The 13,286-nt window shown below is 41.3% G+C and overlaps 1 protein-coding gene across 2 annotated transcripts in view; it reads right to left on the bottom strand.

Moving 5' to 3' along the window:
* The window catches only part of pxdn (peroxidasin), a 245,960-nt gene extending 235,312 nt beyond the window's left edge, over positions 1-10,648 (bottom strand). For both annotated transcript variants that reach the window (XM_043678736.2, XM_043678744.2), the window contains exon 1: positions 10,096-10,648. In XM_043678736.2, the coding sequence (XP_043534671.2) occupies positions 10,096-10,268 (173 nt within the window). In that variant the 5' untranslated portion in view covers positions 10,269-10,648. The remainder of the gene's footprint in view (positions 1-10,095) is intronic.
* Positions 10,649-13,286: the final 2,638 nt, after the last annotated feature.

Below are 13,286 nucleotides of genomic sequence, written 5' to 3'. Positions count from 1 at the left end.
TCGTTCTTGCAGCAATTATACTTACAGGTTCCTCCCTTACGTGTGACAATAACTTACCATGCTCCTCAACTTGACATCTATTTCTTTATCTGAACTATTGTATGCTGATAAGGCCCAAGTTAGTGTTTACACTAATGAAATACAACATTGTTGACACATCCACCAAACCCCATGATAGCATGGGACTTGTCAAGTAAACCAGGAATATTAAAATCCTCTCTCCATTAACTATTCCAAATGTAACGAATGCAACATCTGCAGTTGAAATTAACAGTGAGATAAAACCATAAGACATAAGAGTTGATGTAGGATATTTCGATCCATCAAGTACACCCCAAGATCATTCAATGAGATCATGGTTGATCGGATTACCCCCAACTCCACTTTCCTGCTTTAACCCCATAATCCTTAATTCTTTTAATGGTTAAAAATCCGTCTATCTCAACCTTGAATATATTTAATCACCTATCCTCAGCAGCCTTCTGCAGTAAAAAAAATTATCCTCTCTGTCTTAAACGGACAAGCCCTTACTGTGAGAATACTCCTTCTGGTCCTAGATTTTCTCACAAGGGGAAACAACCTCTTAACATCTACCTTGTCAAGCCCCTGAAGAATTTTATGTTTCAAAAAGGTTTCTCTTTATTCTTCTAAATTCCAATGAGTACAAGCCCAAACTCCTCTCCTCAGAAGAAAATCATTCCATGCTCAGCACGAACCTAGTGAAACTTGACTGGACAGCCTAACTTAGATAACAGAACCAAAACCCATTCAGAAGTATCACAGTCTTGGTCTGACTAGTACCTTGTATGTTTTAGCCAAACTTTTTATGCTTCAAAAGTTTTGAAATAAAGGCCAACATTCCATTTGCCTTCCTTATTACGCAGTGAACTTGGATGTTGGTCTTTGTCTATCATGTACTCCAACCCCCAAACCATTCAGTGCTACAGCTTTCTCCATTTAAATAATATTCAGCTCTTCTGTTTTCCCTGCCAAACTTCACATTTTCCCACATTACATTCCAGCTTCCAAGTTTTTTAAGTATTTCGGAGAGTTCCAACCAAGTGTTGAAAAATGACCCTCATGACCTATGTCTTGGAAGCTATCCATCCCAGAAAGCTGATGTTGACGAATAGGTACACCACTCAATCTGATACACGAGCTCAGCCGCAGATGCATCATGTACTCTGGTTTAAGAACCCACCATAGACCCAACATTAAAGTCAAAGTCTACTGGCCAGTGGTTCTTCCCAAGCTTTGAAAGCTGGCTAACTAAAAACACTGCATCTAGTCCCTAGAACATCACCAATACTATCTTAGGAGAACTTGGAAATCAAACAGGTGAACAAAAGAACAAACGTGAGTGTCTTTCTGGATGTAGACATGCCAAGTACAGAGGCTGTGATAATCTCTCAGCCGAGATGAGCAGGGCATTGTTATCGTATTCTTTTGTTGAGTGTGGGCATTGCTGGCTAGGCAGCATTACTTGCCTATCCTTAATTGCCCTTGAGGAGCTAGTGGTGAGTCACCTTCTTGATCCGCGGCATGTTGTCAGAATGCCTGACTCAAGACTAACCAAGCAGGTGCTCCACTCAGAGCCACACCAGGAAGCTCCTTCACAAAGGGACCAAAGGAAACACTTTGAAAGCAACATTAAAGCCTCCAGAAAGGGTTTACTCTATTAAGATTTGCACTTGAGAAGCAGATGTCCAAATGCAATCAAAATGACAAGCATCAAAAAAAGTCAAAACCTTCAAACCAATAAGAAAAGCAACTGAGATAAAACAGTGCGAGACATGGAAAGACAGGACAACTGCCACCTCTTTCACTGTACAGCAGCACGTGCATTTGTTGTGGGAGAGGCTGCAAGGCTAAGATGGAGCACGTAAGCCATTTGTAAACCCTCGAATGTGTTACTCAAGCTCAAGCAATCACAAGGAAGAATTATTCTATAAACAAAGGATTGCTGGCAACGATTGGTCTGTACAATTCAGCTACTTAATCACTTACTCATTTTTAATCAGTACAGCACTTTAGAAGACTCTGGCAACTCACGATTGCTAGAAGTAGTTGCAATCATGAACAATTGAAAACATCACATGCAACTGTAGAGGTCTTCTGACTCAGGACTATACCCTCCATTAGCAACATGTTTTATGAAAGGGACTATTATGCTATTGTCTATTTCATTTCCTCGATAGCTTCTCAGTTACTGATAATATGTGAAAAGATTTGCAATGATCAGTCACTGTGCTAACAAAATAGAACTCTGGACGTCGCAGTTCAAATCACTTTTATTTCAAAATGTGAGTTATCGAAAAGCAGACAGGTTACATTTCAAAAGTAGGGGAAGAAAACACCAAATCTTACAACAACACACGGGAAACAAAGTATTGCATCCAATGTCACTGAAAAACACTACAGACATCTGCAGGAATTTACAATGCTTTAGGGATTTCTGGCTTTGCATTCCAACAACAGCACAAAGAATGGAAAACCAAACTGTAGCAAATTCCACAGAAGAGCTATTTCCCACTGTTTGAGGCTGGGTCTTTCTCCTTTTTGTTGTGTACCCAGCTTCTTAATCTATCATATCTAACCCTGCCTCAGGCAGTCATGTTCACCTGGTCACATCAGTTTCAATCAAACCCTCTCAATGTTTTAAGTTAACTGGTTTCAAGTCACAGTAGTTCAACTGCAGCAACAGAAATTCTTTCAAATAGGTGGTGGAAAAATGGCCTGAAAATTTAAACCATGAGAGCCAATCACTCTTCAGAAAATAAATCAAACGAAATAAAAGTATTTCACTGTAAAATGAACATTACCTTCCCTCTAAGTGCCATAACTAACATTAAATGAATATCTTTCCATCAGATTTCTGATTTACAAATTCATGGACAGGATTAAAGTAAAGTCTTCATCAATAATTCAGAAACCATTCCTACGATTTTCATTCCATAAGTAGTCTAGTTGCCATTTTCAGTCACCAAGCTAATGAGTAATTTGAACTGCATAGTGTATCACTTGATAACCTTTTCAGAGGCACATTTGTTTTGTTAGAATGTGTTCATTGTTTGTGACACAGCAATGAAAGACATTAACATCAGTGGTAGGAAAAAGAACAGGACTCCCTACTAAGGAGAGAAGAAAATAATGTCAAAAAATAAAAAAAATTATAACAAATAGTCAGCATGGATTTCAGAAGGGAAAATTTAGCTTTACCAACTTTACTGAAGATTTGAAAAGGTGACAGAGGGTAGACAATGATAATGCACAAGATGTTACTTACCTGGATTTTCATAAGGCTTTCACTAAGTCAGAAGTCACACAAAATCAAATTAGAGGGGAAAGTGAGGACTGCAGATGCTGGAGAGTCAGAATCGAAAAGTGTGGCACGAGAAAAGCACAGCAGGTCAGGGAGCATCCGAGGAGCAGGAGATTCGAGCTTTTGAGCATAAGCCCTTCATCAGGAATAGGTAGGGGTTGGGGAGCTGAGATATAAATAGAAAGGGGTGGGGAGGTACCTGGGAAGATGGTAGGTAGATGTAGATGAGGGGTCATGCTGATAGGTTGGAAGGGAGGGTGGAGCGGTGATAGTTTAGCACACCGACTTGTACACCACTGAAGCCAGGCGCCAACTCATGGACACCTCTTCCTACCACCCCGTCAACCACGACCTCACCTCCCATCACCAAACCATCATCTTACCGGACCATCCACAACCTCATCAGCTCAGGGGATGTCCCATCCAAAAGTCTCCAACCACACAGTCTCAGAACCCCGCAGCGCCCGTTTCTACCTCATACCCTCCACTCTGACCTATCAACATTACATCCCACCTGCATCTACCTATTGCATTCCCAGCTGTCTGGCCCCCCAAGCCCCACCCCCCTATTTATCTCTCAGACCCCTTCCCTACAACATTCCTGATGATGGACTAATGGTCGAAACATCAATCCCCCTGCTCCTTGGATGCTACCTGGCCTGCTGTGCTTTTCCAGTGCCACACTTTGACCAAATTATAGGCCAACAGGTTTATTTGAAATCACAAACTATTTTTTTTCTCATTGCTGTTTGCAAGAACTTGCTACATGCAAATGGGCAACTCTATTTCCCTAATGATACTTTAAAAGCACTGAGGTCCTGTAGGATATCCTGAGGTTGATAAACTCACCAAATAAATGCAAGGCAACACATTAACACTCCAAACTTATGAGAGTAAAGGTCAATGTTTTCATCATATTTCTGTTTGGTAATCATCAAATTTTGTTTTTCTTTAAAATGCAGTACATTTCTGATACTGTACATGCTTAAATGTCCTGACTTAGATTAGTAACACTGGTCCAAATATTCCAATATCCAGACAAACACTTCTGTAACATGGATGGAAGTTGTATATTGAGACCCAAGAAATCTCCGATGTAGTATGCTTTGAGAATTACCCAGGGTAGAAGATTCTGGTAGTCAGTTACCCAACACCTGGAACCTTCCAAACATATCAATTTAAAAAAAAACTGGAGAATTCACAGGGTTACACTTCAGTCAATAGTTACACAGGAATGGTGAGACAATTTAGAAACCTTCATCTAATATCTGGGTAGCTAGTAACCTGACCTGAAAATGTGTTGCTGGAAAAGCATCTGAAGAAGGGCTTCTGAAGAAGGGCTTATGCCCGAAACGTCGATTCTCCTGTTCCTTGGATGCTGCCTGACCTGCTGCGCTTTTCCAGCAACACATTTTCAGCTCTGATCTCCAGCATCTGCAGTCCTCACTTTCTCCAGCTAGTAACCTGACCCCAATATAGCATAAACCATTATCACCACGCACACAGACTACACCTACTCCAGATCCTCTTTTTCCTACCATTCCCTCTAGGCTGCACTGCTGCACAGCCACTTTGAGAGTCCACACATAGTGTGCTGCACACTGAATTCCATTACCACACACTGACTTCATAGTTCCATGCAGCAAAAATAAAAATTACAGGGAATGCAGCTTACAACCCACAGAATTTGTCTTGGCACCCCCCTCTCCCATGAACCTGGCGCTGACTGACTCCTCTCAGGACATGACTCTCCTCCCCTCCACCTTTCTGCGAGACATGACACCACCCCTTCTGCACTGCGATGCAGCATCCTCCCCTCTGCTGCCTTTCCCAACATGTACTCACCACTTGGACTCAATAATCTCCAACCACCCCAAACCATCCATCATTTACCTGTCTGCTTCTCCCCTTGCACCCTACCCACCTGGCACCTTACCTCAGTGACACCCTAACCCTCATACTTGCCTTTTCACATAAGTTGTCAAAGCGGCTGTCTGTGTGGTTGGTCAGTAAAATCACAGAATACAGCAGCTGATTACTGTGAAAGACCAGCTTGGCTTGACTTCCTGCATCTATCCTGCAATACAAAGGGAGCTGTCAGATTTAAAGGGTGCTTCACATCTCTGGAGCAGCCCTGATCAGAACCTCCTGTTAGAAATAAGGTGCTCTTTCTTAACATAATAAAAAGGAGAACGGTGGTAATTCGAGCGTGGTTGCCATTTCCTCAGAAAATCTGGGGCCAAAGATCTTTTAGGACACAGCGCATCAAGACTTGCAACTGACTCCACCAAACAGAAAGCAGATGAAAGATGCCAATATATGCACTTAGTTGTAACCATGCAAGTCATCAATCCTTTATCTGTCACTTTTAAAATCAGAAGTTTTAAGAATCTCAAAGCCAAATTTGCTCCAGCTACGTGCAGGAATTAGACAAGTTTAAGCTGATCCATTTCGGGAAGGAGAATACTGGCTGATCTTGCACTGACAAATCATATTGATGAAAATGCGGTTTTGCTGTCAAATCTGGTCAAACTATCTGCAGCAATTTTAAGGGAGAATTAATTTGTAATTTCAACAAGTTCTCAAAAATAGCAGTGAAGCCAAATGCAAAGTGTTGTCTATACAAACAGGAGAATCACAAGTGAGTTCAAAAATTCGCAACTGAAACTCCTTTTCTTTTCCCTTTTCCCAAACTTGCAGGCCAATATGCTCAAAAATAACTGCATACGTTGTCAACATGCCATGGTTTATCCACCATGATCTGAGCCATTACAAATGAACTTAAGCTTTAGTGCTGCCTGTGACTCATTTACACAAACTGACACCATGTAAAATCCTCTTTGACAGTATGAAAGAAAAAGTAAAAACAAGGAGATTTTAAGAGCATAATCGTTGGTTTCGAAGCGTATATTTATACAAAATTGAAGACAAACACAACTCATTCTTCAAATGTCAACAATGCTTCAGCAATCTTTATCTGAAAATTAACAGAACAGTCTGCATGAAAACAGTAATCACACTAAAGATTCTTGATTTACAGTGTGACAAAAAGAATGTGAATTCCTGTGTTCCAAATTAAGTTAACTTTTGCTTGGAACATTCTGCTAAAAAAAAATAAACAGGAATCATGGTACTTCCAGCACTCCAGCAATAAAAGTAGCTCCAGTACATATCTGATTTTATTTCCCCTGTTTGGCTGTAAATGTTGTTTGAATCTCAGCTGGCACCACTCCAAATTACTACACATCAAAAACATGCAACAGCACATCACATTTTATAACCTTGTAAAATTAGAATTCTTACATATTCAATGTGTGGTTCTACCACAGCAGTTTTCACACCAATTCACTTAAGAATGTATCTATGAAAAAATACTTGTGGCAGCAATGTTCAAAGGATCAAATTAGTACTCCCATCACACATTGCCCAAAAAGAGAAAACACACATACTCACGCGTGTGCTTGCATACACAAACAAAGGATACTTTACAACAAAAAGAAGTGGTAACTTAATGTAGCTTTACTGCAAGGGTATAGGTTTACATTGCCCCAGCAAAAAAATACCCATCACTCTTTTCAGAGCACCTTTCTGCATGACCAATGCAAAACATGGAACGTAAAATGAAAATGTAATTATTTTGGTGTGAAACCAACTCTGTACCAAACTTCTAAGAAGATGGACAAGACCCAGGTCAACAAAACAAATACAGAAATTGCTGAGGAAACTCACTGGGTCTGGCAACAGCTGTGAAGGGAAAGCAGAACCAATGTTTTGAATCCAGCAACCCTGCTTCAGAACTATTTTGAAGAAGGGTCACTGAACTCGAAATGTTAACTCTGCTTTCTCTCCACAGGTGTTGCCAGACCTGCTGAGTTTCTCCAGCAATTCATGTTTTTGTTTCATGTTTCAAGCATCTGCAGTACTTTATTTTATTTCTGTGGAAAACAAAGGTGTCAATGACCATCTTTATACCAAATCCTTCCACCATTCGTGCCAAGCCAGAAGATGCATTACTTAGTCCAGTCTAGCTCAACGTTAGGGCAAAGAAACATTGTGCTTATATATTTTATGTACATATATAATAAAGGTTCTATGAAACAATACCATTTTCATTGTGTTAGTTCTAAAATGCAAAAATTCCAATCAATGATAGATGGAATTAAAATTACACAACAGAATTTGCTCAGTATTCATGTCCTTCCAGAAAGTTCAATGATTAGCTGCTACATTCTGCCTGACATTTAAAAGCATCCCTCTACAGCTGCACCATAACTTATCGCCCCCCCCCCCCCCCCCATCACATAACCATTCCAAGCCTCCTCTCCCCATTCCACTCTGCTCAATCCAAGTCGGCAAGCTCTGAGGACGTTTAACTATATGATTTTTTTTCCTTTCAAAGAGAATATCAAACCTTTGGAATACAGTGCATCTCTAAAGATCTTCAAAAGAAAGTTTGAGGTTACTTCCAGTGAAAAAAAGCAATTGATCATAAAGTCAATGCAGCCATCTGGTTGGGGATATGAGAGAAATACACCACATCTTGCTTTCCAACGCACAATTGCCCCTACAACCTTTGGGCCTGGATTCTGTTACTGACCTTTTCCAATGACTGGTAGAGGTATGTAATGTCTGGTCATGATTCTCCTGTCATCATGACTGTGGGAAAAAGCTCAATGGACAGCTGGCCTTTCCTGCACATAATTTTCAACTAATCGTACATTAAATATGCGTAAAGTGTTAAGCAGTGAAATGTGTGCTCGCTTCCCAGTGAGTAGACCTTCACTATATTCTGATCCAATGTTCAAAAAAGGAAAATCCTTCATGTTCAGGAAATTAAATTCAATAGACACAAATATGGTTCGTCTTTATAGTGTTTGATATCAATGCATTTAAAAAAAGACTTTTTTTCAATTTGCACTTGGCATCACTGGCAAGGCCAATATTTATTGCCCATTCCTAACCACCAGGAGCACTCAACAACATTGCTGTGGGTCTGGAGTCGCATGTTGGCCAGACTAGGTAAGGATGGCAGATCACTTTCCCATTAGTGTACCAGATGGGTATTAAAACAGTGGTCATAATCACTATTAGGCTAAATTCTAAACTTTTTCATTTAATTCAAATGTCACCATCTGTATAGTGGTATTAAATTTATGTCCTCATAAAATTAGCCTAGAATTCTGGATTACTTGCCCAGTGACACTGCCATTAGACTACCCAAAAAGTCTAAAACAATGTCCAATCACTTATAATAACAGCATAAAGAATACGGTCAACTCAGCTGAAGGAAGACACCAAATATGAACAAAATATGAGCACGTCCAACTTGTCTCCTGGTGAATCCCAACAAAGATCGTCTTTGGTCAATGAGTGCCTTTTTTTTAAATTCTCATTTTAAAGCCTGCTTCTAACAGTAAAACAAAACATGACTCACAAATTACCTCAGACTCGGTTACAAGCATATTATTAACCTTTTGCCCTCGCCAGAAAGGCAGCATCAATCCAATCGATGTATATTGAGTGAACCAGATTCTAGAGTCTCTAAGAGGGCAAGGGGTTAAGCGCAGTAACAGAGGGGAAACACTTCCCTCCCAGTCCAGTAAAAAAAAGACAAAATTGGAGATATCAGGTTTAAGGCATGGCTTGTTCCGCACTCAAGGCTTTAACAAGGCATCTTCTTCACGGGCAGCCTGTGTTTCAGCTGCAAGGCAAACAGCAGCGTTTGTCCCTGCTCCCTCCAGTTGAAACATTCGATATGAGTATCTGTATTCCACAGTGGGAATGAAGTCCAGTCATTCTGGAAATGTGCAACAACATTTCGATACAAAAACATGCTTCCTGATCCAATAACGTTTCCATTACGGCTTCCAATTTCTCCCCCACTCCCAAAAGTGAGCCACAACTCGGCGACAATTGAAAAAACATATAATCCGCTGCTCTTTGGAAGCACTTGCTATTAAATATAACTTTTCTATCTTGCAAGTATCCGTTTATTCAGAATTGTTGAAAAGCTGCCACCTATATATTTGACTGATCTCAATCCAGTTACCCACAGTTTCCAGGTCAGGCACAAAACTGTTTTTTAACCAAACAGAAAGCGGGTTCACTTGGTCAATGGGTCGAATCAGAATGAATAGAGAGAAGTGATTAACTCCAAGCGACCTCTGGCAGGCGGCCCTTAATGAGAATTTGTATTTGCAACAAAATCTAAATTGTCACTTGCAAGTTTTCTTCCCATTTTTCTTTCCTGCTCCTTGATTTAAAATGTGGCTCCACATTAAAGGATAACACCTCAAATAGCTTCCCAATCATCCTAAAGGCCAGATGTGCTGTGCCTATATTTTCCATTCAACAATACCTTTGGCTCGGTTTTAGCACGTTCCATTTATCAGCAACAGAACTGTATTCACCAGCTTCCTCCCAAACTAAAATCTGTTAAACGCTTTAAGTACTGACAGTTACGTGCATGGCTGCGATTAGAGTAAAAAAAACTCCCAATTTACAGTGTGCACCGATCTCTGTAAAATCAGAATGCCAATCCACAGATGCAAGAGGGAGAAAGGAGTCAGCACTTTTAGAGAAATGCTTTCAATCTAAATTCAGTGTTGAATGAACAAACATACACAACGTTGAACACCTACTCAACAACAAGCATCAGTCGAGCAGAGTGGCTCGGGTTTGCTGCTGCATCTGACCTCTGAAAGCGACGGCAGCAAGGTCGGTCAGCGCTGAGCCTGAAAGCCCGTGTACGGGGCGTCTAATGATATACTCACAAGATAGTCGTTTGCGGGGAGACAGCAGGTATGTGCTCCAGCATGAGATGCATGCACCTCACCGTGGTGCGGAAACAAAGGCACCGGCTCGGGCAAGCAGCGCTGCGCGTTGGGAAGGCGGCCACGAAGAGCCATGCTACTGCCAGGAAAAGAGAGCGGAGTTTCCAGCGCATCGCAGCGGCCGCTCTGCCTCTGAGCGAACGCTCGCTCACTTGCAATTGGGAGCAGCAAGAGAGTCGGCAGCTGAGAGTCAGCGGAACAACCAGCAGCCGCGACCGCTCAACCGAACCTGGCACCCCTCGGGCATTGTGATGTCACCCGATTGACAGCCATGGCCGGCAAACCGCCTCGCCGGACATAAGACCCCGCCCACCGAACACCCAATCGGAGACGTGAGGACGTGCCAGCACGTTGGGTTGTGTGTCAGGGCTTTGCAACATTTCGTCTGCGGAGGGGGAAGAGCACTATTCCTGAAAGTTTACTGATGTTTGCCTTCCCTATCCCGATTAACCTCTCGCTGTTCGTGTGCTTTTCTTTTTTAAAAGAAAATAAAACTTGCAAAGTTCTCAACCCTCTTGAAGATGCGCTGTATTTCTGTTTGGTTTTTGCTTCACCTGCCCTGTCGTGGAGAAACTGAAAGTTTTAGGTGGACCAGTTCCTTTTTTTTGTTTCGAGAGTTTTGCGGGATGGTCAGATAAGGGTTGAGCAAGGGAGGGAAATGCACTGGTTATAGTGGGGATGGGACCGTCGGACACCCTATGACCAAGACGTGGGAGGATATGATGTACCGTGTGGACGAGGATGGTAGACTGGACTGTACAAAGGAAACAGAGAATAGGGCTCAAGGGATTTTCTTAGGTGGGTAGCGTTTGGTATGATTCTGTGTTGGGGAGTAACCTCTGTTCAGACCAATGAATGGTGCAAGAGATATAGGAACGGCCAAATGTGCAGGCGATACGAACCCGTTTAGTTTTAAAAGTACGAATTAGACATTGAATAAAAGAAAGCTGGGAGAGAGTTTTTCAGGCTCAAGTTGAAAAGACAATCAATTCGATGAAGATACCATAAAGCTAATTAAATACTGTGTGTTATACGAAGAGGTAGCTCTCGTAAAAGTTGAGATGTTAAAGTGAGTAGATGGAAATCTTTGCTGGGATTTCTTTGGCATACTGTACAATATGAACTGTTAAATAGCCGGTTTGTGTCTTACAATTTCTATGCAAGGCATTCAGATGCTTTGGCCTGGAATTTGGAGGAACGATTTAATTTGGAGCAGCAGCTCGAGAACATTGTTCTGAAAATGAGGTTTTTGCAAATTGGCAGGAGATAATAGGAGATGCAGTAATTCTGCCCAATTTATTAGAGCAGCGAACAGCCAACTCAACAACAGGCACTGCGATTTGAACAGTGATTGAAAATATAGCATTTGATTTAAAGGCAGCAAAATGTTTCAAAGCATTAACATAAATGAAAACAGACATCATGTGGAATTCCAGAGAGTTAAAAAGAACCAAACTGCATTTATATAGCATCAGAATATCCACCCAAAAGTCTTACATTCAATGCAGTGTACATGCATTGTACATCTTACATGTGAATATTACATGCAGTGTAGTCATATAATCTAGAAATAAAAGTGGAGCAGTTTGGCACAGAACAGGATCCTCAAAATCACCAGAAGATAAATGATCATATTTATTTCATTGATGTGGTTAGAGAGAGAAATGTTGGCGAGGGCACCAATCAGAAAACCTTTTGGAAACAGAGCAGATTTATAATTTTTTTATACCCTACAATGCAGCGATGATGGATAGGAGAATATATCTTTATTGGAAGAAAATAAATGCAGCCGAGGAAGAAAGGCAGAATAAAGTCTCAAGGTTAAGTGTAGAGAGACTAAGAATGGATAAAGTGATTTTGAAGTTGATACATGAAGGGTTAAAAGTTAATCTTTACTGTGAAACATTATATTTCTCCATCCATGAAATAATAAAAGTCAATGATTTGATTTGATTTATTATTTAGAGTCATAGTCATAGAGATGCACAGCATGGAAACAGACCCTTCGGTCCAACCCGTCCATGCCGACCAAATATCCCAACCCAATCTAGTCCCACCTGCCAGCATCCAGCCCATATCCCTCCAAACCCTTCCTATTCATATACCCATCCAAATGCCTCTTAAATGTTGCAATTGTGCCAGCCTCCACCACATCCTCTCGCAGCTCATTCCAAACACGTACCACCCTCTGCGTGAAAAAGTTGCCCCTTAGGTCTCTTTTATATCTTTCCCCTCCCACCCTAAACCTATCCCCTCTAGTTCTGGACTCCCTGACCCCAGGGAAAGGACTGAGAAGTGGCAAATGGAGTTTAATTCAGATAAATGTGAGGTGCTGCATTTTGGGAAAGCAAATCTTAGCAGGGCTTAGACACTTAATGGTAAGGTCCGAGGGAGTGTTGCTGAACAAAGAGACCTTGGAGTGCAAGTTCATAGCTCCTTGAAAGTGGAGTCGCAGGTAGATAGGATAATGAAGAAGGCGTTTGGTATGCTTTCCTTTCTTTGGTCAGAGTATTGAGTACAGGAGTTGGGAGGTCATGTTGCGGATGTACAGGACATTGGTTAGGCCACTGTTGGAATATTGCGTGCAATTCTGGTCTTCTTCCTATCGGAAAGATGTTGTGAAACTTGAAAGGGTTCAGAAAAGATTAACAAGGATCTTTAGTGTTCTGAGAAAGTAGAGACATTTTTGTGCTTTGACATGGATAGACCAGGGCAAATTGTTGGGGTGATCCTCAATTGTAGGAACCTGAAGCTCTAGACCACCTTCACCTCAGCACCATTGATACAGACAAGGGCGTGTCTGTATTGCTTCCTGAAGTTGATGACCAGCTCCTTCGTTTTGCTGACATTGAGGAAGAGATTGTTGCCATTACACATGCCACTAAACTATCTGTTTCCTGTACTCTCATCATTGCTCGAGTTCCAACCCATTATGGTTGTGTTATCAGCAAATTTGTAAATGGAGTTAGAAAAGAATTTGGCCACTCGGTCTTAACTGTACAAGGAGTATAGTAAGGGACTGAGTACGCAACCTTGCGGGACACCAGTGTTCACATTCACAATACTTATATTCTTTCTGAATATTGATGTTAATACAGAAGCTCACTTACTATTTTGTAAAACATGCCACA

The sequence above is a fragment of the Chiloscyllium plagiosum genome, unplaced genomic scaffold (assembly GCF_037043375.1).
Source record: "Chiloscyllium plagiosum isolate Xiang-an unplaced genomic scaffold, Cpla_swu_hap1 HiC_scaffold_3, whole genome shotgun sequence".
Taxonomy (NCBI): Eukaryota; Metazoa; Chordata; class Chondrichthyes; order Orectolobiformes; family Hemiscylliidae; genus Chiloscyllium; species Chiloscyllium plagiosum.
Note: the sequence above shows the minus strand (reverse complement) of the source record. Positions and strands in the feature narration are given on the sequence as shown.